Source organism: Trichosurus vulpecula, chromosome 8 (genome assembly GCF_011100635.1).
Source record: "Trichosurus vulpecula isolate mTriVul1 chromosome 8, mTriVul1.pri, whole genome shotgun sequence".
Taxonomy (NCBI): Eukaryota; Metazoa; Chordata; class Mammalia; order Diprotodontia; family Phalangeridae; genus Trichosurus; species Trichosurus vulpecula.
In genome coordinates this window covers 238,715,841-238,741,569 of record NC_050580.1, presented here as the reverse complement: position 1 = coordinate 238,741,569, position 25,729 = coordinate 238,715,841, and the positions used below count along the sequence as shown (strand labels likewise).

Sequence of the window (25,729 nt, the reverse complement as noted above, 5' to 3'; positions counted from 1 at the left end):
CTCAAAGGCACCACAGGCAATGAATTAATATTAATACTTAACATACATGCACCTAATAGTGAGCATCCAACAACTTAGAAGTTAATCAATTTACAGGAAAAAATGGACTCTGGAATTATAATAGCTTTTTTTGTGTTCTCAATGTATTCTTCTCAGACCTAGACAAATATAATCAAAAGTTAAACATGAAAGAAATTAAGAAGTTGAATAGAATTTTAGAAAAGTTATGTAAGATAGGTCTTTGGCATTATTGATTGGGAATAGAAAGGGGTATACATATTTCTTAACAGTGCCTATCATATTTATTCACATTTAAAATAGGGTATAAAAACCTTGTAAACAAATGCAGGAAAAAACAGAAATATTAAATTATACATCACCATCCACAATATACTAAAATTATGCATTTGTAGAAAGGATTTGGACTTACATGGAGATTAGTTATCTTACACCTAAAGCATTTCTGGGCCAAAGGATACATCATTACAACTGTAGAAAATTTCATATGAGAAAGCGACAGCAATGCTACCACATATCAAAACTTTGGGGATATAGCTAAGCAGTCTTGAGGGAAATGTTTACAACTCTAAACATTTGCATCAACAAAAGAGAGAATAGATCAGTGAATTGGGAATACAACTACAAAAATATATACAAGAAAAAATTTTAAAAATCAACTAAACATCAAAATAGAAATCTGAACATCAGAGATCACCAAAATTTACAGGGACATATAATGCCTTTTCCTGTTCTGATTTTTTATGGAAATGTTCATGGAGATGGCATTTGTGAAGTTAGAAAAAAACCCCAAAACAACAAAACAGCAGCAACATAGAAATAGAAAACCAAAAAAGGATTAAAGGTGGGGGCCAAGCAGTGGCAGATCTCAAATTAGTAATCATCAAACTATTTGGTACCATGTTAACAAGAAAAATTGGTTAATTGAACATATTACCTAGGCAAAATGTACTATAATAGCATAGTGTTCATTAAACCCAAGAGTGTTATGGGGCAAGTTAGAGCTGACCCCTGCCCTCCTCGGACCTCCATGCCCAGGGCCTGCTGAGATAAACTCAGGGCTCTGAGATATGCGTGGAGCCAGGAGGAGGGTTCTTGCCTTTGTTGCCTCCATAGCAATTCCAGGTCTTTGCCTGGACCTGCTTGACCACATGGCACTTCCGGCCCTCTGACTGGGCTTGCCAGAGCACATGGAACTTCCAGTTCTTTGCCTGGACTGCCTGTCCACAGGGAACTTCGGGTTAGCGAGAGAAGAGAAGGGGAGGAGAGTAGGCGGGACCAGGGCACTCCTAATGCCTACATAACCAAAGATATAAAAATGCTGCTTGCTGAAAGAATAAACAGAGTCACTCAACACCTTCGGCTCCCACACCATTCATTGTCCGCGAGATCAGGCCCTTTGCTAGGCAAAGGCCTGGGTCTTGGGGGGATAACAGGCCCACCACAAGTTGGTTGTTGAGGCGGAGGACCTCAACACAACAAAACAGCAGCAACATAGAAATAGAAAACCAAAAAAGGATTAAAGGTGGGGGCCAAGCAGTGGCAGATCTCAAATTAGTAATCATCAAACTATTTGGGTCCATGTTAACGAGAAAAATTGGTTAATTGAACATATTTCCTAGGCAAAATGTACTATAATAGCATAGTGTTCATTAAACCCAAGAGCACCAAGCATTTGAACAAGGACTCATTATTCAACAAAAAATGCTAGGAAAGTTGGAGAGCTATCTGGCAGATAGTAATAAGTTTAGATCAATATAACACAATACCATATGACATATATCACAATAAGCTTCAAATAGATTTGTATTATAGATATATAGAGTCATATCTTAAATTAGAGAAGATACTAAGGAAATGCCTTCTGCAATTATGGATGGGGGAGGGCTTTTAGATTAAACAAAGGATAGAGATGATTGTAAAAAACCAAATTTACAATTTTGATTACATGAATTTTAAAAGTTTTGCGTAAGTAAAATTGGTGAATTTAGAATTGGAAGGAAAATTAAGTGGAAAAAATATCTTTTCAGAAAATTTTTCTGACAAAGACCTGTTACCCAGAACATATAATGAATTGAACTATTAAGAAGAACTATTTCCCAATAGATATATGGTAAAATAATAATAATAATAATAATAATTAATGATGATAATGATGATGAAAATGATGACCAGGCAGTTCTCAAAAGAAGAAATACAAGCTCCATGAAAAAGGAAAGATATAATTATTGGAGGTACTATGGAGGGACATATACCCTAATGCACTCTGGTGGATCTGTGGAGTGGTCCAGCTATTCTGGAACACAAGTTGGAACCATTCCTCAAAAGTAGAACTAAAACTCAATTGCAAGTCCTTAACCATTACTTAAAATAAACCAATTGAGATCAAAGAAAAATGCAAAGATTGACAGGTTAAAGAATTATTCATAGCAGTACTTTAAGTTGTATCCATGAACTGGAAATGAGGTGGTTTTCTGACAGTTGGAAAATGTATGAACAAATTATGGCATATAAATATGAAGGGATATTGTTGTACCATTAAGAAAAAGAATGACTACTAAAAGGACAGATTCAGAGAAACCTGGGAAAGTTACATGAACTGATACAAAATGGGTGTAGCACCAGGATAAAATGTATACAGTGACTACAATAATGAAAGGAAAACAGTTATAAAAGATTTAAGACTGTTGATTAATGAATACAATGATCAGTCAAGGATCTGGAAGCCTAATAATAAAACATATTTCCTGTTTCTTAGCAGAGAAGTGATGGATTTAGATATATTTTCCTTTATGACTAACACAAGAATTTGCTTTCACTCTTATTTATTTGTTATAAGGGGAAACCTGAGGAGGGGAGAAAGGAGAAAAGGGTGCAGTTTGTGTGTGGGGGAGATTGTGGGACAGTGATAGTGATGAAAAAAATCGAATAATAAATACATCAATGAAACATTAAAAATATTCGGAGAAGAAACTGGAAGTTCAGAAAGCAGACACAGACAAGCACAGCAGTATTGGTACTGCTAAGGTGAACTTTATTTTTATTTAAAAAAACAAGCTGTACATAATAAAGAATTGCAGTTTCATATGGAAAAGATGATGTGATTAATTACTTTGCCAACCATGAGAAATTATTGCCTATTTGACTGTTGATGGGAATTTAAAGTAATCTCTGTGGATGTTGAAGTCATGAAGTATAAGAAAATTAGCAAGAAAATTTGGAGAAAAGGAAAAAAGCAAAAAAAAAAGTCAAAGAAAGGAATGTAATATATTTCAGGAAGCTATGTAGCAGAATTTGTGGTAGATAGCTGTCTTTGTTTGGCATCTATCTTCCTGGCTTATTTAGCATTCAGTTGGACTAGTAACCATTTCAGATTAGAGGTGGAGAAGAAACAGTCAGAGTAAGGAGAAAGTAACGTACTTGGAGGAATTTGGTTTAGGGGTAAACAGTCCTTTAGTGTTCAGTAATTCATGACCCATTCTCTAATTGTGCTTGACTAGAGAAACCGCAACTGTCATAAGACACTAGTCTGTGGACATTTATTATAGAGGGAAGCATTCCTATAAACCTTATTGAGATATGGCATGATATTGTTGATGAATTAATTTTAATAATAGTGATAATAGCTACCAGTTATTATAGCACGTCTAAGGTTTGTAAAATACTTCATAAATATCTTATTTGATCCACACAGCAACAACTCTGGGAGGTAGGTGCTTTTATTAGCCCCATTTAATAGATAGGGAAACTGAGACAAACAAACTAAGGACCACACAATTAGTAAGTGTCTGGGGCTGGATTTCAACTCAAGGCCATCCAGACTCTAGGTACAGTGTTCTGTGCTGTGTTACTTAGATCCCAAGTCATCAAGAAAAGGTTAAATTATGTCCAGTATACTTCTTACTAAGGTAGGAGAGCGTCTAATTAATTAGAGTTCCATAAAAAGTGATTTTATCTAGATATGTTTAATATCCAGAAATTCTCAGTCTTAGATCTGATTCCTGAAGTTAGGGTAGGTTAAGTATCAGAGCAGCTAGGTGGCACAGTGTATAGAATGCTAGGTCTGGAGTCAGGAAGACTCATCTTCCTGAGTTTGAATCCAGCTTCAGACACTTTCTAGCTGTGTGACCCTAGGCAAGTTACTTGACCCTCTAAAATGACCATCTGTGAAATGAGTTGGAGAAGGAAATGGTAAACTACTCTAGTATCTTTGCCAAGAAAACCCCAAACGGGATCACAAAGAGTCAGTCATGAATGAAAAAATGACTAAACAACAATTTTGTCAGGTAGGTGGTGTAGTGGATAGAGCAGCCGGCCTGGAGTCAGGAAGACCCCAGTTCAAATGTGGCCTCAAACACCTACTAACTGTATGACCCTGGGCAAGTCGCTTAATCTTATTTGCCTCAGTTTCCTCATCTGTAAAATAAGCTGGAGAAGGAAATGACAAGCCACTCTAATATCTTTGCCGAGAAGACCCCAAATGGGGTCATGAAGAGTCAGACATGACTGAAATCTACTCAGCAACAACGCCAGTAGTGTCAGTAATATTATGGATTATAACTGTAGAGCCCTGGATTGAGAGTAGAAGACCTAGGTTTGAATTTTGACTTTTGATACTAGATGTTTGGCCCTGGGTAAGTCATTTAACCACTGTGAGCTTCAGATTCCCAATTTTAAAATAAAGATAATAGTAAAGTGTTTTGTTAACCACAAAGCATTGTATGAACCTAACTTTTATTATTCTTAATAATAAATCCTTGTACCTGTGTGGAAGTGTTATTATTTCTTTGACTTATCTGATGGAACAGTCAGTTTCTTTGGACATTTGGTCACTATCTTATTTGTTATAATATCCTGAAAATGCTGATCTGTTGTGTAAATGCAATGTATGCTTGGTAAGTGCTACTTGAGTGAAGAAATCTAGAAATGAACTGAGTCTAAAAATGCCACAGCAGTGAAATCCAAAGATGCATCAGTTCAAATATTTCATCCAAACTGAAAAGAATTTGGTAGTTGGAAGAAGAATATAATTGGAGTTGGATCTTAGTTAAAGAATAACTCAAAATAACAGTAGTTGGTTGGCAGTACAATCAATGTTTTGACCCTAGCACCTAAACAGTTCTTGAAATGATTATTGTATTTGGCTTTTAGTTAGATATGAAGGCTTGGAGTGTGTGTTGTCTGGTGGGGCCAAAGACCATTCTGTTGTCAGAGCCCATAATGGTAGACCATTTTCAGCAGGCAACAGGCCTTCCAAGCCAAAACATGATTACTGTTTGTGACAGGTAGTGATGCTGAGAGGAATGCAATCACCATGAAGTCTTGGCAGGTCAAAACATAGCCCTGCCAGATGGCAGTTCATTTCTGTCACTGTTACTCTGCTTTTCCCAGTTTCCCACTGGCTTTGGAGTTGAACCTCTTGGTTTTCTGAACCATGCTCTTGTGCACTCCACTCATGTCTGCCTCTATTTTGGGTCTGCTTGTCTGATATAAGATCATAGGCTCACAGATTTAGAGTTTAAAGATTCCTAGGCTGTTATTGTTATGATTTCTTTCCCCCATTGGAAGAAAGCCTAATTTGTCTCTCCCTTTGATCAAATATATATTTATATGGAATTAACAAAACAGCGGGCTAGCCAGGTTACTGCTGCCTTGACTGAGCTGGGACTTTGCTGTTATCTGGTCATCTCTTCTCGTTGTGGATCATTGATGAATTTTGATCAAGTCAAGAATACTGGTATTTAATAGACTCAATACCTTCTCTACTGGACTCAAAAAATAGTTCAATCAGAGCACAACTTAATTCTGATTTCAGGGTTGCGTTAATGATGACAGCTCTCTGTTTTGATTGCTTACAAATCCAGGTGAACCCAAATACTGCTTAGAGCTTAGCAAAAATGAAAATAAAAATTTTTTAGTCTAGGACTGGTTTACTGGTTTGCAGCTACCAAATCTTGTTTATTCTACCTTCTTAGCATTTCTTCACCTTTTGCATTTACCCTTTCTCACCACTCACATGGCCACCAACAGAGTAGAGTATCTCATCATTTCTTCCTGAATCATCGTGATAGCTTACATTTTTTTCCTTTTATTTTCTGGGGTAGTTTTGTTTTTATTACCTGGTCTCTGTGTTTGCATTTTCAATATTTATTTATTTAATTTATTTTTAAAATTATCTATTTATTAATATTTTTGGTGTCCTGTGGTGTTAAAAACAACCTGTTCAGTTCCAGTTTTTGTTGTAGGAATTCTTCAAAGACCATTTTATTGAAGTTCCACCTTTTTCATGAATGGTTAGGTTCAAGTTTGCAAGGTACATTATCTTGGATTATATCTTGAGCTCCCCTGCACTTTGCAATATAATTTCTTTCCTTATAGTTTATTTTGGATGCAGAATAGTCTTATGTTCTTGATTTTTTTCCCCCTTATATTTGAAAGTCTTCCCCCTGGTTAGTCTTCCCCCTGGTTACTTTCAGACTTTGTTTCAGACATTGGAATTGTTAAACTTAATCAATATGTTTCTTGTAATTTGCAACGTAATCCCTTCCCTCACCCCTGTCTGATCCATGTGTCAAATCATATATTGGCGTGTTGTTCCCTGTGTTCAGAAGTTCTGTACAATTCCTTATAGTATTTCATGGACTTTTGTCTTGTCGCATCCTGGCAAACCTGTATCACTTAGGTTTTCCATATAATCCTGTCTTAAAGATTATTATGTTTTTCTTGAATAGATTTCATGTTTCCTTTTAATATTACTGCTTTTTCCTTCTCTTCTTTCAGATTACTTTTTATTTCTATGTGTTTGCTCTCTCTTTACATCATTTATTCTCTCTTTTGTTTCTTTGGTAAGATTTGCCACAATGGATTCAAGTGTTTCTTTTCTGCCAATTTTTCTGCTGTGCAGGCCATGCATTTTGCTGTCACAATTCTTATTTATCTTTTAAACCATTCAGGAACATTTTGCTGTGGTTCCATGCTCTTTTAGGATTCATAGTATCCTCTGCCTTCTCACGTATTCAGTTTTTTCTTATGTCTTGCAGTATTCATTCATTGATGTCTGAACTAAATTAGCTTCTCTAGAGCCCAGGGAGGGAGGCAGAATTGAATTTTGTTCCAGCCCTGCCAAAGCAAGGGCAACTGATGGTAGAAAGGGTGCTGAGTGTATTAGGGGTTAGATATTAGCTTTATCAGTTGTTGGTTCATTGGGTTCTTGCCCTAGTCTCTTAGGGTACTAATAGACCCTAGAAGAAGCTAAAATTGCTTTATTTCTTGCACACTCAATTCCTGTTTTTGTAAAGGATTGAGAGGCTGTAAAACTGTTTAGTTCTTCATCTTGTGGGCCACTTGATCTAGAAGTCCACGGCAGCTTTCTGATTAGTCTCCCCAATTCTACTCCTCCTTCTCCAGTCCATCTTCCACACAGCTGCCAAAAATCGGGAACTACAGGTTTGACCATGCTTGAGAATCATTGGTGGTTGTATGTTGCCTCTCAATGTTAACTACAAATTCAGTTTTTGCCGTTTAATGTCATATACAATCTGACTCCATCCTACCTTCGGCATAGTGCATATAGTAGTCACTTAAAGGGCTTTTTGATTGGTTAACATTAAATAAATATGGAAAGGCAACATGAACTTGGACCAGCTAAACATGGTGGGTTGAGATGTTCTGTGCACTCCCACTAGTTCAGCCTCCCTGCTGCCTACAACATTCCACCTCCCACCAGTGTACTTTCACATAAACTCTTCCCTATCACGGAAATACTTTTCCTGTTCCCTATCACCTCTTTGAATTCATACTGTCTGTCATCGTAGCTCAATTTGGGTGGTATACCTAATATTTAGTTTCTTCTTAGCCTTTCCTCTCCAACCCCTAGACTTTATATAAACAAAACAATCCGTAAGCTTTTTTAAAAATATCTGCTATATATGCCCAACACTGTATTAGGCACTGGGAGTATAAAGACAAAAGCACAACAATCCCTTCCCTCAATCAACTTACATTTTAATGGGATAGGCAATGTGTCTTTAGGTATGTTCAAAACCCAAAACACAGTGCAAGATAACCTTAGCTGGGAAAGTACTAGCTGTGGAGAGCACCAGGAAGGGTCTCATGCAGAAGAGGATACTCGAGTGAAGTCTTGAAAGAAGTTGAGGTGGGAAGAAAGTACTTTATAGGCATGTGGTAGAGGTTGGGTATAGTCAGTGCAAAAGCAAGGAGATAGGATATTGAACAGCAAGAAGCCGAGTTTTGTCTTATTTTTTGTTTTTGTGCTGTTGGAATGAGTCTAAGTTGGAAAATGCATAAGATGAGCAAGGTAGGATAGCACCAGGTTGTGAAGACTTTTTTAATGCCAGCATAATTTATATGATTTTCCTCAAAGTAATGGGGAACTACTGGAGTTTTTTGGAGAAGGGCATGATAATTGTGCTTTAGGAAAATCACTTTGATGGCTCCATAGAGGACTGATTGGTATGGAGAGAAACTTGAGGCAGGGAGACCAAATAGGCTTTTGAGGTCTGAATTAGGGTAATGCCTTTGTGAGTAGAGACAAGGGGATGGATGTAAGGACTCTGGTAGAGGTAGAAATGACAAGATTTGGCAACTGTTTGGATATGTAGGCTTAATGAGAGTTAAGTATCCAGGTAGCTCTAATTGTAATCCTTAGGTAACTGCCTACACCAGAAATAGGAAGATTTGGAGGAGGGGTGGTTTGGGGGGAAAGATGAGTTCTTGTATGTTGAGAGAGATACATAGATAGTGATAAAGCAGTTGTTAGACATTTACTATATGCTAGGCACTGTGCTAAGCTCCGGAAATACAAATAGAAGCCAAAAAGCCTCTCAGTTCAAAATGTTCATTAACTACTCCATGGGAACATCTTTTCGTAAGGTATCTTTCCGAATTTACATTATCATCTTAGTTTTATCACATTCTCATGACCTAAAAGCATTATAGGATTTCTATATTTGAGAATTTAATTAAACTGTTCTGTTTTGCACAGCTTTGATGAGCTAGAGGTGATCATTTATTTTTTTCCTGGAGAGTTAAGAGCTAAGCATACAAGCTCACTTAGGATATTTGTTTCCCTCTTTGTCTATTTTGCCTAGTCTCCTAGGTTTTAGAGATGTTTTTTTGTAAATTTAAAGCCAGTTTTGTGGTGTCAGCTTTTGCTCTGATCCATTAATGGAAATGCGATTTTAATATGGTACAGAATTTCCTTTCAGCTCCTCTCTTTCCCCAGACTTCCCTTGGTAAAATAATTACCAGATTTCTACCTTGCCAGATCCTCAGCTCATCAATTGCAAGCTCTCCTACTGTTGAACTCTGAATAACTTTTCTTCAAATAATGAATAGACAGCATATTTATTTTGGTGTGGTAATGAAAACGGTGATTTTCCCCCCTATCCCGTTTATGGATTTCATACCAGTTCACAAGCGTTGTTTTGCTTTCATTTAATAACTAACTTTTATTTTTGTTTCCTTTCTTCCTTAGGAAAAACAGCTAAGCAATGATGAAGAACATTTAAGGAGAATGGAAGAAACAAGGCTGCAGCTCAAGGACCAACTGCTTTCTATGGAGACAGAACAGGAATCCATTTTTGACATGTTAGGAAGGGAAATTGATGCAGCTTGTGAAATCTTCTCCAGGGACTCTTTGGATAAATTCAAAGTAATCATAATTTCTTATTGTGTGCCTTAGCTTTTCTCTTTGTTTTTTGATGAGTGATTTTCCTAGGATTTATATGCATTGTTGCATATTAGTCCAAAATTTTTTTGTAGACAATTTATGAAGAAAACCAAACCAAGAACCCTTAATTTTTTTTTTTAAATTACATGACATATCTTTTTGTGAGGTCATGAAATATACTGTTTCTTACTCTCTGACTTAAGAGGAGATGCTTGATTATGCCCCTTAGTTACTAATACTTTAAAAAGAATAGTGGTTCCTCTCTCCTTTTGACCTGACCTTCAATGGTGATGGTAGTGCAGGCCAACAGAGAGAACTCTCCTTGGGACTCAAGAAACTTGAGTTCTGATCCTGATTCTGTAATTCTGTGAGTGGTCACAGGCACTGTACTTCAATTCCATTGTGCTTTCTTTTTTTTTCTCTTTTTCTCCCATTATTTATTTCTTTAATATTTTTTTAGTTTTCAGCATTAATTTTCTTTTTTTTTTGATAAAGATGTGACATATTTTATTCACTGTAAAAGGAAGTTGGTATTTTTAAATTTTGCTTAAATGTTTTAATTTCTTACTCTTCAATAGTAGGAGTAATCTTTTCATGCTTCTCTTGATTCTTGTGTTTGAAAGTCCAATTTTCTATTCAGCTCTGGTCCTCTATTTTCTTGAAAGTCCATATTTTGCCTTGGAGCATGATACTCAGGTGATTCTTGGTTTTAATCCTAGCTCCATTGACCTCCAGAATATTGTATTCCAAGCCCTTCGATCTCTTAATGTAGAAGCTGCTAGATCTTGGGTTATTCTGATTGGGTTTCCACCATACTCAAGTTGTTTCTTTCTGGCTGCTTGCAGTATTTTCTCCTTGATCTGGGAGCTCTGGAATTTGGCGACAATATTCCTAGGAGATTTCTTTTTGTGATCGATTTGAGGAGGTGATTGGTGGATTCTTTCAATTTCTATTTTGCCCTGTGGCTCTAGAATATCAGGGCAGTTCTCCTTGATAATTTCTTGAAAGATGATATCTAGGCTCTTTTTTTGATCATGGCTTTCAGGCAGTCCAATAATTTTTAAATTATCTCTCCTGGATCTATTTTCCAGGTTAGTGGTGTTTCCAATGAGATATTTGACATTGTCTTCTACTTTTTCATTCCTTTGGTTCTGTTTAATAATATCTTGATTTCTCATAAAGTCACTAGCTTCCACTTGCTCCAATCTAATTTTTAAAGTAGTATTTTCTTCAGTGGTCTTTTGTACCTCCTTTTCCATTTGGCTAATTCTGCCTTTCAAGGCATTCTTCTCCTCATTGGCTTTTTGGAGCTCTTTTGCCATTTGAGTTATTCTATTTTTTAAGGTGTTGTTTTCTTCAGTGTATTTTTCAGTATTTTTTTGGGTCTCCTTTAGCAAGTCATTGACTTGTTTTTCATAGTTTTCTTGCATCCTTCTCATTTCTCTTCCCAATTTTTCCTCTACTTCTCTAACTTGCTTTTCCAAATCCTTTTTGAGCTCTTCCATGGCCTGAGACCAGTTCATGTTTTTCTTGGGGGCTTTTGTTGTAGGCTCTTGCACTTTGTTGACTTCTTCTGGCTGTATGTTTTGGTCTTCTTTGTCACCAAAGAAAGAATCCAAGGTCTGAGACTGAATCTGGGTGCGTTTTCGCTGCCTGACCATGTTCCCAGCCAACTAACTTGACCCTTGAGTTTTTCAGTGGGATATGACTGCTTGTAGAGTTTAGAGAACTATGTTCCAAGCTTGGGGGGATGCGCCAGCTCTGTCACACCAGCACTCCTTCTTCCCCAAGAACGCCCAACCAGGAATGGACTTAGATCTTCAGCAGGCTCTTCACTCCTGGTCTGATGCGCCACTTAATTCCTCCCACCAGGTGGGCCTGAGGCCTGAAGCAACTGCAGCTGTAGTTCTATAGCTGTCCCACCTCTGCTGCCCCCGGGGCGGTAGCTGAACCACGAAGTCCTTCCATTCCTGCAGCTTTTCCCACTAACCTTCTCTGTTGTCTTTGGTGTTTGTGGGTTGAGAAGTCTGGTCACTGCTGCAGGTCACTGATTCAGGGCACCAGGGCACTCTCCACCCGGTTCCTGGTCTGGTTGGTCCACTGCGCTCTGCTCATACCTCTGTGTGGGATAGACCTCACCGAGAGACCATCCAGGCTGTCCTGGGCTAGATCCCTGCTTCCCTCTGCTATTTTGTGGGTTCTGCAGTACTAGAATTGGTTCAGAGCAATTTTTTATAGGTTTTTGGAGGGACTCGGTGGGGAGCTCACACTAGTCCCTGCTTTCCAGCAGCCATCTTGGCTCCGCCCCTTCAGCATTAATTTTCACAAGACTTTGAATTACAAATTTTCTCCCCATTTCTACCCTCCACCCCTCACTCAAAGATGGCATATATTCTGATTGCCCCTTTCCCTAGTCAACCCTCCCTTCTGTCACCCCACTCCCCCACCCCCATCCCCTTTTCCCTTACTTTCTTGTAGGGCAAGATAGATTTTTATGCCCCATTGCCTGTATATCTTATTTCCTAGTTTCATGCAAAAAATTTTTTTTTGAACATCTGATTTTAAAATTTTGAGTTCCAAATTCTCTCCCCTCTTCCCTCCCTACCCACCGTCCCTAAGAAGGCAAGCAATTCAACATAGACCACATGTGTATCATTATGCAAAACCCTTCTACAATACTCATGTTGTGAAGGACTAAGTATATTTTGCTCCTTCCTATCCTATCTCCTTTTAACCAATTTTCTCCCTTGACCCTGTCCCTTTTCAAAAGTGTTTGCTTTTGATTACCTCCACCCCCATCTGCCCTCCCTTCTATCATCCACCCTTTTTTTAATCTCCCTCCTCCTTCTTTCCTGTGGGGTGAGATATCCAATTGAGTGTGTATGTTATTCCCTCCTCAGGTCAAATCTGATGAGAGCAAGATTCACTCATGCCTCCTTACTTGCCCCTTCTTCCCTCCCAACAGAAATGCTTTTTCTTGCCACTTTTATGTGAGATAATTTACCCCATTCTCTCTCTCCCTTTCTACCTCTCTCAATATATTCCTCTCTCATCCCTTAATTTGATTTTTTTTTAGATATCATCCCTTCATACTCAACTCACCCTGTGCCCTCTGTCTACACACACACACACACACACACACACACACACACACACACATATATATATATGTATGTATGTATGTATGTATGTATGTATGTATGTATATTCCCTTCAGCTACCCTAATACGGAGGTCTCTTGAATTATGCACATCATCTTTCCATGTAGGAATGTAAGCAAAACAGTTCACCTTTAGTAAGTCTGTTATGATTTCTCTTTCTTGATTACCTTTTCATGCTTCTCTTGATTCTTGTGTTTGAAAATCAAATTTTCTATTCAGCTCTGGTCTTTTCACTGAGAAATCTTGAAAGTCCTCTGTTTTATTGAAAATCCATATTTTGCCTTGGAGCATGATACTCAGTTTTGCTGGGTAGGTGGTTCTTGGTTTTAATCCTAGCTCCATTGACCTCCGGAATATCATATTCTAAGCTCTTCGATCCCTCAATGTAGAAGCTGCTAGATCTTGTATTATCCTGATTGTGTTTCCACAATGCTCAAATTGTTTTTTTCTGGCTGCTTGCAGTATTTTCTCCTTCATCTGGGAGTTCTGGAATTTGATGACAATATTCTTAGGAGTTTTCTTTTTGGGATCTTTTTGAGGAGGTGATCAGTGGATTCTTTCAATGTCTTTTTTACCCTCTGTCTCTAGAATATCAGCGCAGTTCTCCTTGATAATTTCTTGAAAGATGATATCTAGGCTCTTTTTTTGTTCATGGCTTTCAGGTAGTCCAATAAGTTTTAAATTCTCTCTCCTGGATCTATTTTCCAGGTCAGTGGTTTTCCCAATGAGATATTTTACATTTTCTTCCACTTTTTCATTCCTTTGGTTCTATTTTATAATATCTTGATTTCTCATAAAGTCACTAGCTTCCACTTGTTCCAGTCTAATTTTTAAGCTAGTATTTTCTTTTGGACCTCTTTTTCCATTTGGCTAATTCTGCCTTTCAAGGCATTCTTTTCCTCATTGGCTTTTTGGAGCTCTTTTTCCATTTGAGTTAGTCTATTTTGTAAGGTGTTATATTCTTCAGTATTTTTTCGTTCTCCTTTAGCAAGTCATTGACTTGTTTTTCATCGTTTTTTTTTTTTGACAGTTTAAACATTATTTATTTTTAACATTCATTTAAAAACATTTTGAGCGCTAAATCCTGTCCCTCTCTCCAGCCCGTCCCACCCACTGGGAAAGTAAGCAATATGATACCCATTATACAGGTGAAGTCATGCAAAACATATTTTTATATTAGTCATATTGCAAAAAAAAGACCCAAGAAAGATAAAGAAAATGAAAAACAATATGCCTCATCTGTACTAAGAGTTCATCAGTTCTCTTTCTGGAGGTGGAGAGTATTTTTCATCATGAGTCCAGAATTGCCTTGGATCACTGTACTGATCAGAGCAGTTAAGTCCTTCACAGTTGATCACTCCTACAATATTGTTATTCCTGGATACACTTCTCCTGGTTCTGCTCACTTCATTTTGCAGCAGTTCACATTAAATCTTTCCAGGTTTTTCTGCAATCATCCTGCTTGCCATTTCTTATAGCACTATATAGTATTCCATTACAATCACATACCATACCTTGTTCAGCCGTTCCCCAGCTGATGAGCAGGAAGGGATGGTTTCAGTGAAACCTGCTACGTCTTGTACGAGCTAATGAAGAATGAACAGAAAAAGGAGGACAATTTGTCCAATAACAACAATAGTGTAAAAATAAACAACTTTGAAAGACTTGAGAACTCTGATCAATGCAATGACCAACCATGATGCTAGAAGACTGAGGTATTCTAGGCATTAAAGAGAACATATCAATGGAAAAGTCAGCTAAGTGGTGCAGTAGATAGGGTGATGAACTTGGAGTCACGATGGACATGAGTTCAAATCCAGGATCAGACACTTAACAGACATGTGACCCCGAACTTCTCTCAGCCTCAAGTTCATCATCTGTAAAATGCGGATAAAACTAGCACCTACCTCGTGGGGTTGTTGTAAGGATCAAATGAGATAATATTTCCAAAGCTCTTTGTAAAACTCAGAGTGCCTTATTAATGTTGCTATTGTTATTATCATTCTTAATCCTCTCATAGTTTGCATTTTAGTCAAGGACATCATGTAGTTTTTATTTGCACACGTATTATAGGTTATGTTGCTTGCTTATGATTTACATTTAGCTCTGTCATGAAATGCTCCAAACTGCATCATATACATTAAGAGGTTAATTTTTAAGTCAGACATGTTCAAGCAATTCAAATATTCTGCAACATATTTTATGTTGCAGGAAAGGAAGATGTCCTCCACACACAGTCTGTATGATCATAGGAATAATCATTAGCTTTGCAGCTGATTGACAAAGGACTGTCCAGTGGTACAAATTCCTTCCTCTTGGAGGTAACGGAACAGTTTCGTACTTGACCACCAGATGCCCATTTTTTAAAAAGGTCAAAGCAGAGGGATGAAAGATACCACATGATGCAGAAACAAAGGCACCTCTGAGAATACACATGTCCATGGTTAAATCACCAGAACTTAAGGGATCTATTACAAGGAACTTATAAGCCACTGCAGTGGTCAAAAATGGAATTGCAGACAATGGCACAAATGTTTTTAAAGAATGCTGTTTAACCTTCATACAGTGCCTGAAAAGATAGTTTGCCAAGAATCCACAAAAAGATGAAGTTGACCTGATAAATAGTGGTCCATAAGTATATGTCATCTGGTCTTTTTTGGAGAGACGCCACAAATTTTGTTCCACAAGTTCAATCGTTCTTAATCTTCTGAGTTTTATTTCTTCTGGGAAAGGATCTGACTGAATATATGTATGAGTTATCCTGTAGCCCTGAATCAGCAATGAACTCCTTCAGTGTACCCTGAAAAAGAGACTCGCAGAGCAGCTCTGAGGCCTTGGTTAGGCTTAAGGCTGGACCCTCCACGGACTAGGGCCCTCGACCCCGCCTCAGCCCGCCAGCAGACGGCTCACGCCGATACCTCGCGTGTGTCTCCACGCGCTGAGACCACGGTCGCCCGCTCACTCAGAGTCCCGGTGCTCTTGCGTGGGCGCCGCCATCTTGGGCGCTCACGTGACCCATGGTTTTTTTTTTCATACTATTCTTTTTTTTTTTTTTTTTTTTTTTTTTTTGCTTTTTGGCAGGGCAATTGGGGTTAAGTGACTTGCCCAAGGTCACACAGCTAGTAGAAGTGTCAAGTGTCTGAGGCCAGATTTGAACTCAGGTCCTCCTGACTCCAGGGCCAGTGCTCTACTCAATGCGCCACCTAGCTGCCCCTTTCATGGTTTTCTTGCATCACTCTCATTTCTCTTCCCAATATTTCCTCTACTTCTCCAACTTGCTTTTCCAAATCCTTTTTGAGCTCTTCCATGGCCTGAGACCAGTTCATGTTTTTCTTGGAGGCTTTTGATGTAGGCTCTTTGACTTTGACTTCTTCTTGGTGTATGTTTTGGTCTTCTTTGTCACCAAAGAAAGATTCCAAAGTCTGAGTCTGAATCTGAGTCTGTTATTCCTGCCTGACCGTGTTCCCAGCCAACTACTTGACCGTTGAGTTTTTTGCCGGGGTATGACTGCTTGTAGATTAGAGAGTACTTTATCCCAAGCTTGAGGGGCTGTGCTGTTGTTTTCAGAGCTATTTCTACACAGCAAGCTCTGCCACACCAGCACTCCTCCTTTCCCAAGAACCGCCAACCCAGATTGGGACTCAGATCTTAAGCAGGCTCTGCATTCCCCCTCTGATCTACCACTTAATTCTTCCCTCCAGGTGGGACTGGGGCCTGAAGCAACTGCAGCTGCAGTTCTGTCCTTAGAGGTGCAGTACCTCTGCTGTCCCTGTGGTGGTGCCAAACTGCGAACTCCTTTCACTCTGCCCCCCGCAGCTTTTCCCACAAACCTTCTCTGTTGTCTTTGGTGTTTGTGGGTTGAGAAGTCTGTAACTGCCACAGATCACTGATTCAGGGTGCTAGGGCCTCTTCCGTCTAGCTCCTGGTCTGGTTGGTCCTGGTGCAGCCCATGCTGGCCTCTGCTTGGCTCCGCTTCCAGCTCTGTATGATAGACCTTACCCAGTGACCATCCAGGCTGTCCTGGGCTTGAGCCCTGCTTCCATCTGCTATTTTGTGGGTTCTGCAGTTCTAGAATTTGTTAGGAGCCATTTTTTATAGGTTTTTGGAGGGACCTGGGGGCGAGCTCACATAAGTCCCTGCTTTCCAGCTGCCATCTTGGTCCTGCCTTTCCCATTGAGCTTTCTTAATACATTCATTAAAGAAGCCATCATGTAACTTAATCATGTTGTAAAGCATTTGGGAAGATATGCTAGAATGCATATGATAGGAAATGTTTTGAATTATTTGAAGAAAATATGGTATGTTGTTCCCAAGTATCATTATTACTGCGTATAGCAAAGTGCCTTGAGCTTATTTTGTGTGCAGATATCACTTTTCATCATTGTCATTGACCATTGTGCTCTTCTAATTTAGCAGCACACCTATAGGATTGTAGGAAGTGCAGAACCGGGATTTGTACACATTTCTTTTTGTCCCAAGTTAAACAGAGGTTGAAGACTCGAAAAAGGTTACAAAGGGGAGAAAATGGAAAGAAAAGCATAACTGAATACTTGGAAGAAAAAACGAAATTATGTTCTTCCTAAAGGGGAGGGAGTTTAATACCATGAAGAGGGAGCAGCTTCTTATCCTCCACAGATTTATAAATTAGAGCTATAGAAGCCATCAGTGAAGATATTACCCAGGAAGAGTCATTTGAAGAAGAAGAAACATAATTGTGATTTTGAAGACTCCCTGACCAGGACTAGCTCATACATCCAGAAGTCAAAGGGACTTTAGAGACCTTTTAGTCCAATTCACTTTATAGATGAGGAAACTTACTCCGAGGAAGGTTAAGTGACTTTTCTAATGTCACATGGTAATATGCACATAACAGAGAACCTACTAAAACAACTGATTGCATGCATGATACTGTTAGAAAGAACTTAGAACGTATTGCCAAAGATTATAAAATCTTGGACAAGAACTAAAAGCTATTGATTGGTTCAGTGGTTGTGCTCTCCTCACTGTTGTGCTTTGATGGCAAGGTATAGAGAAAAATTGATTTGGGAAAGAGATGGCTAAGAGTAATTTATCTAAATATTTCATGATAAAGTGTGAAATATTTTACCATATTCCAAAACTGCCTTAAATTTAGTTGTTTCCAGAAATGATTGCAACTTCTTAGCTCCTGCGGTCAAAGGCCATCTCTAAGTTATTGTTGAATGTAAATTAGAAAGGATGGGAACCTAGACAAACAGCAGCAACAAATGTCAGCACCTTTTTTTTTTATTATTAATTAGCCCGTTTCATCAACCATTTTTTATAGCGTGTTTCTTGTAAACTTGGAAAAAGAAAAAGAACCCCCAACAGCTTTTGGTCCAGATCATTAAAGGAACACTAACTATTACTGGTCCTTTTTTTTTCCACCTTGGGAGAAGGATCGATCACATGGAGTCCTTAGGGAAAAGGATTGGCTTCTTTCACTGTCGTCATCCTTTGTAGTTGGTTCAGGAATAGTTGTTGAAATCTTTAGTCATTTTATATATTAAAGAGAGACTCTCTGTAATGTGGAATAGATGAAAAACAAATGAAGAGAGAACAATTCTGGATAATGTCCATCTTGTTTTTTCTTCCGTTTTTTCCGTCTCCAGCTCCCCATATTGGTTATTTATTCCACTTTGCTAAATGCACCTAGTATTTGAAAACCTCAGGGCACATATAACAGTAAACAACTATCATTATAAAACAATTAGGCATATCTCTGAATTAAAGATTTATAATTCTTGTGGGCTAAAACTTCTTTAAAAATAATGCAAAAAGCACGTGTAAATAGATGAGTTTCTTATCCTGTCTTAGTGCACTCTCCTCTTTTCATTTAGCTTGTCTGAGTCATTCACCATATGCACTTTGTATTAGTAGTTATTTTCCATATATGTACAGTTCCCCCAATTAGATTGTAAATCCTTAGCTGTTAAGGGCTGTATTTTAATCTCTTTATAGACCTAGCATGTATTCTCTGTTGATTGATGATAATGCCTTGATTAGCTGTTGAATTCATATGAAAACCATAAAATAATAACCATACCTGTGGGCCATTTGCTTTTCTGACTTCAATATTGGAGGCTGTTACTAGCTTTTCTTAAGTGATTGATTAATTTGCAAGTTCTATTCAAGGTACTTTTTAGTTATAGTATTCACTATGATTTTAACTAATTCCTATTTCTCAAACAGCAAACCCTTGAAACTTGCAATTTATTTTGGAATCTAAACTTGGGAATTGTCTTTGAAATGGGAAACCATTTATTATGGGCTCCAGAGAAAGATAAAATGTATCAATATGGCATAGTAGAAATGGCAATATTAAGTAGCAAATGCTAATACAATAGTCAACAGTTGTGGTTAGTTCTATGTGAACCAGATTGTTTCCTCTAAAGATAATTTTCTGAATTAACGTTCTTTTTTTATCAGTGGAATGACTCAAATGACATATTTGAGTGACCAAAGCTTTTGAAACTCTTTTGGTTTCTACCAAAAAACAAAATCACTGGAAGAAAGTATAGTGGAAATCAACCAAAATAAAAGTTTTTTTTTCAAACTAAAATTGCAATCTTTCTCCTTCCAAAAGTACAATATTTCATTTAGTAATTATTCTTGCCTGGGATATTTTTACCTTTCTTATAAAAATCACCCCTAAGTATGAGATTTATTCACTTAGAAAGTAGTTTACATTTTAGGGCAAGTAATTCCTCACCTTGATTTCCTCTCTATTACTGCATTACTGTTCCCCTTTTGGAGTTGTCACCAGTATTTTAATAGTACCTAATCAGAATAGGACTAAATACTCCGATAAACCAGCCATTCCTTTTCTTCAGTTCTAAATCATTTCCTATAGTTTATTTACACGATGAAGCACAGATCAATTTACTTCATTTTTTGTTTACGAACTCTGATTATGCTCTAATTAGAACCCAGGGAAAGAAAACAATTATAAGTGTATGCTTTGGTATACTTGATTTTTAACTTCATTTGTATTTTCTCCTATTTTTCTGATGCCATCTTTCTCCTATGTAGACTACCAAAGGCTATTTTCTTAACTTATTAATTTTTTTTCATTTTATACTCACCTGGTACTTAGCATATAGTTTTTAATGATGTCCTTATTTATTTACTACTTATTCATAGCCTGAAATTCTCAGTTGGTTCTTAAGTTCTTAGTGGGAATACATTGAACAAACTACATTTTCTTCTACTCCCCTCTCTTTTCTTCTCTTTCTTATTTAGCTTTGGCTGGGTCCTTTCCTGATTTTCTGATTAAAGGGACCAGTCCCTACTACGTATCTTAAACACCATGGAAATCCACCTATAGATTACCAAAATAAAATTTTTTTTTACTAGAATTGCAGTCTTTCTCCTTCCAAAAGTACAATATTTCATTTAGTAATTTCTCTTGCCTGGAGTATTTTTCCCTTTCCTATAAAAATCACCCCTACTGAGCTTCCATAGCTTCATCAACCTCTATAAAATCCCCAAGTGAAAACCTTACACTCCTCTAGTGATGCTGCCCTTAGAGTGTGCCTTGTGAAAGCTGATATTATAGTGGTTATAGGTTTTTATTAGGATCTGTAGCAACTATAATACATGAAAAATGATTATCAGCTAGATTTTCTTTCCTCTGTTTGAGAGTAATGGTATCCACAGATGGCATGGGAATTGAATCAATTTATTAACTGACCTAAAATCAGTTTTTAAAAAAAAAAAATCCTTATGTCTAAAATCTAAGTCTTTCCATGATATTAAAGTTCTAACTTATGTATTTATTTTTAAGGGAAAAATGAACAAACCATCTAATCTGTTTTTCCCCCCCTCTAGGCTGTTTCTACTACAACTGATATACACCATGATGTAAGTCACGACCCACACCGTTGGTTAGCAGAAAGTAAGGTAATTGCTAGTTTAATAAAGTTAATTAATTGATGTCCCAAAATTAATAATATTGTAGTGCTTTAGATGTCCAAAGCATGGGGATACTATCTTGTCATATTCTTTGTTGTATTACTTCACATTTGAATCCCATTTTTTTCTAGCTATTTTGACAAGATTCTGGCCCTTGAGAAGATGAAAGAAGGTGTATCGTTCTGCTTTGTTGGAGAGATAGCCATAGAATGTTGCATATATTGTCAGGTGCTTTAGATATGTGGGTTGATTTTGCTCACCTTTTAAAAAGTATTTTTAAAACTTGGAGAGACATTTTGGCGATGGTTAAATATCTCGTCTTAGAGACAGGGAAATCTCAAGTCTTGCCTTTGACACATGTTGACTGTGTTATTCAACACAAATCACTTAAACTCTCAGTGCCCCAGCAAGCTCTCTGTGTTGATAAGTAGTACAGCAGTTGCAAATCGGTGTTGGTAAAGGAGTTATCTCATTGGGAGTTCACTGTATCAATGAAATGACAAGTTAGACTCCTACTTCTCTACCACAAATCTTTTGTTATGAGGGAAGGCTAGGTAGAGTAAAGTATATTTGGAATTGAATGTGATATAAAAACAAAAAATAGCAATAAAATTTTTTTGAAAAAGAAGGAAGTTATTATGTTATATTTTTAGGATTTGCTGTTTCTTTCTAGGATTTTTATGGTATATTAAATGTTCATGGTTGGTTGTAGAGTCAGGTACAGGGTAGCAGAATATGAATGTTGTCCTAAACCATTGCACTTTTCCCATATCATTTCTTAAAATTAAGGATCAAAGCTTTTTGCATTTTCATTTAGTAGACTGCAAATACAAATGGGAGTTAAAAAAAAGACTAAAATGATACTTTTGGTGTTATATAATGTTTGTTTTTGGTGGAATCCTTTGAACTATCTACATGTATTATGTCTTGGTTATACATAAAGGGGAAAAACATATTCCAACATTCCAACTTGATGACAGTTGAAGGAGTATTTCTCATACTCTTTTCTCCACATTTATGTTTATACACACACACACACACACACACACACACACACACACACACACGCCCGCACATGTGTGAATTGAAAATCTAACCCAATTGAAATTAGGCAGGTACTCTTGCCTCAATTCACCTGTTACCTCATGCTTTACGGTACTGATGAAAAAATCATGTAAATCAGAGTTGGAGAATCTGCAGCTTTGAGGCCACATGTGACCTTCCAGGCCCTTGGGTGCAGCCTTTTCACTGAGTCCAAGTTTTACGGAACAAATCCTTTTATTGAGGATATGTGTTCTGTGAAGTTTTGATTCAGTCAAAGGGCTGCATTTGAGGACCTAGAAGGGCACATGTGGCCTCGAGGCCACAGATTCCTCACCCTTGATCTAAATCTTTCATAGATGTACCAATTATGTATGAAAACTTGGCAGAATTTTTTATATCCCATATTAACTATTTCCCTTAGAAATTTAGACCTTTAAAGTTCATATCTTCAGGTTTTTCGATATGAATTATAGTGATCTATTGTCTAACAGTTTTAAAGTTAAGAAAAATTTGTCCTTATTACTTCTAAGACATCTTTAGAATTTTTCTTCATCCTGCCCCTGCAGTTGCCTTATCGTGGTGTTGAAGTGACCTTGGGTTCATCGGGTTCATTAGGATCATGAATAATAGATTTAGAGTTGGTAGAGATATGGAGTCATGAAAAGTCAGGCGCTATTGAGACAACCAGACAACAACAAAGGGAAGTTAGAGGTCGCTGTTTCCATGTTATTGATAAGGAAATGGAGGAATATGGACGACTACACAGCTAGAAGTGCCTGGTATGGTATTTGAGCCCGAGTCTTCCTGATTCCAAGTCAAGTACTCTGTACGCTTTAAGGATGTGCCAGTAGAGTATGAGATCTAGTAGATCCTACTGTGTTGGGAAAAGTTTGAGATATGGATCTAGTGGTAGACTAGCTAATTTGAGGTAAGGGAGGTAAGAGAGTTTGTTTTTACCAGAAGGTTTGCTACCAAATGGTAAAATGTTTTTTGTTTTCTTTTTTGGCCATAGGAACTCATTAAACAGTCTACCAAGGTATATAGAAGTAGCGATTTTCATTAGAGGGTATACCTAGCCCTTTGAAATTATAGAGCTTTGATACATCCATGAACAAAATTTGTTATTTTAATTTTCTCCAGAGTGCTTACAAGTTCTATATGATTGTAAAAATACCCTTTTCTCCATATTCCTCAAATCATCGATTCCAGTAACATGGACATATTTACCATCTAACTTGTTTTGAGTTATAACCTTTCACATTTTGGAATAGGAAGCTTTCATTGCTATTATTTATTGAAATGTTAAGAAGAGGTGACTGTGATCACTATGTGGCTCTTTATTTTGGGAACTGTGTAAGCAGCTTTTTATCTAATATCTTTTAATAGAATTGAACATCCTGGTATCAAAATATTTTTAATGCTGTGTGAGATGAAACTGTTTCTCTACAGTATGAAAAGGTCATGACAGGCAAGAAAACCTTACCCAGATGACTGCGGAAGAATTGAACATGCTTACTAGAAAGATAGGTTTAGGTTATTGATAGGTTATTTTTTAATTCCTCTTGACTGTAAATGAATAGCACTATAAATATTAGCGATAAGATTTCAAATCAGAGGACAAAAACTGTACGGGAAGGAGACTCACCATTCAAAGAGTCAGTACTGACATCCAGCAGTATTAGAAGGACCTTTGAGGCTATTCAGTAATTGTTTTCATAAATCTGCCAAATGAATTCTTTCTTGCAGTGATAAGGCTGGATAAGGTGGAGGGAGTTCATGTCAGTGTTGAATTGTGGGTATCCATAGGACAAATTAGACCAGGAGGAGCTAGATTTGGCTTTAAGATACAGTGGGTAGAGCTGTATACTATTTGTAGATTGTAACTGGTGGTAGAGGGAGGAAGGTAGTAAATTTCTATAGATTAAAAGACCAAGAGTTACTGTGAGTTCTGAGGAACTCAGTATATCTAGTTTGTCAGGCCCAATTGGAAGATGAGGGCACGGCGTGATTTCCAAGTAGATCCCAGTTTTGGTTTTCAGATATCCAGGTTGAGTGAAATGGCACTGGTAGAAGCATGAACAGGATATAGAGGTGTATGTTGTTCTTGTTTGTCCTTTGTTTTCTAGGAAGACCAGTGACATCATGGATCGATGTCTTGACTTGCTTGTGAATTGGATTTAATTGCGCCAAGTTGTCAACCTCATCCTCTCTTCTTTGAGTCATTGAAATCCAGTGGCAAGACAAAGGTCAAGACCACTGGTGATGGCCCAGGATGCAGTGGTGAACTTTGGTATCTCCAGTCTCTGACCAAGCTCTAAGTGCTGCAGAGTGCCTGCGTCAGCACCTTCATGGCTGTTAGAACAAATTGTTTTCATCTGCCCATTCTGCTAGCAATCGTATTGCTCATGGTAGACATCCCCCATGTCACCGATGGGTTTGAGGCCTGTCAGTTACTTTCAGCTTGGTTTAGCCTGTCTACCAAGATGGTTTCACAAGTATATGAAAAGGATGAGGAAGGAAGGATCGTTTCCCATTCAGAGGCCCAGACTGGCCATAAGGAAGCAGAGTTAAATTTAGACTAGGAAGATGAGAACAGCATGTAGGCATATCCACACCACGAGACTGAATATTGATCCTAGCATGGGTGCTGTTACTTTCCCTTTCCCTAATTCTAAAAAGATAGGGGCTAGAAGTTGTAGGATTCTTGACTGTGAGGCAGCATTCTGTAGGTGTTAGTGTGTGCAGGAGAGGTCTAGGTCTTCTTTAAATTGCTTACATTTCTGATAATCAGGAATACCAAAATGTCTTCTGATTTGCCATTTTTAACCCGGGGAAAAAATGACCTTCAGTATTAGGAGGACAAAGGAAAGTGAGTCTGATGTCTATAGTTCCTGTTTCCTCAGTCAAGTTTTTATCTCATCTCAAACAATATTGTAAGTCAGTCAGTAAGCATTTATTAACTACCAACTATGTATCAGGCACTGTTTTACATGCTGGGAATACAAAGAAGGGCAGAAGATAGTTTCTGACCTCAAGGAGCTCACAATCTAGTGGGGGAAACAACAAACAACCAACTATATACAGACAAGCTATATGCAGGATGAATAGAAAAAAATAACCAAGGGAAGGTGCTAGAATTAAGAGCGATTGGGAAGGGCTTCCCTTAAAAGGTGGAATTTTAGAGGTGACTGAAAGGAAGCTAGGGAAGGAAGAGATGAGGAAAGAAAGCATTCATGGTATGGAGCGTAGCCAGAGAAAATGTGTAGAGCTGAGAAATGAAGTGTCTTGTTTATGGAATAACAAGGATGCCAGTATCACTGAATTGAAGAGTATGTGGCAGGGAGAAAGGTATAAGAAGACTGGAGAGTTTGGAGGGGATTAGGTACCAAATAGAGGACTTTGTGTTTGATCCTGCAGGTGATAAGGAGTGTCATGATAGAAATTATGAGAGCCTGTATTTCACGCAAAATCAATTTATTAGTAATGCTGGCAATTACCAATAAGGAGGGCAGTGACCTCTTGAGAACTAAAGACAGACTGAAGGTTTACAGAGCTTAATTTTATAGTCATAAAAAAGGAACAGAAAAACTTCAGAATCTTGAGAAACTTGTTTTGATATATTTTGATTGCCTAGAACATGGCAGCAGTTTGTTGTTAGGCTAGGTCTATCCTGGGATGTTTTGTGGTCTGCTGACCTTGTTGCCAACGCCTGGGTTGTAAGCATGTTGAGGTCTGTCAGTCATTTCAGGGATGTAACCATCATAATACTGTCCATCTGAGTGGTTATAGCATCACAACAGTTATCTTGCTATCATGGTATTATTGAGCTACCTGGAGGGTGAGGTAAGTGTGGTTGAGAGTATTGACTTAGCCTACCACAGTG

General features: G+C 37.8%; 1 protein-coding gene across 1 annotated transcript in view; it reads left to right on the top strand.

Annotated features, from left to right (window-relative positions):
• CEP128 (centrosomal protein 128) overlaps nt 1–25,729 on the top strand; it is a 534,450-nt gene that overhangs the window by 170,961 nt on the left and 337,760 nt on the right. The window contains exons 15-16 of the mRNA XM_036737234.1: nt 9,515–9,691; nt 20,719–20,790. Of these exons, the coding sequence (XP_036593129.1) occupies nt 9,515–9,691; nt 20,719–20,790 (249 nt within the window). The remainder of the gene's footprint in view (nt 1–9,514; nt 9,692–20,718; nt 20,791–25,729) is intronic.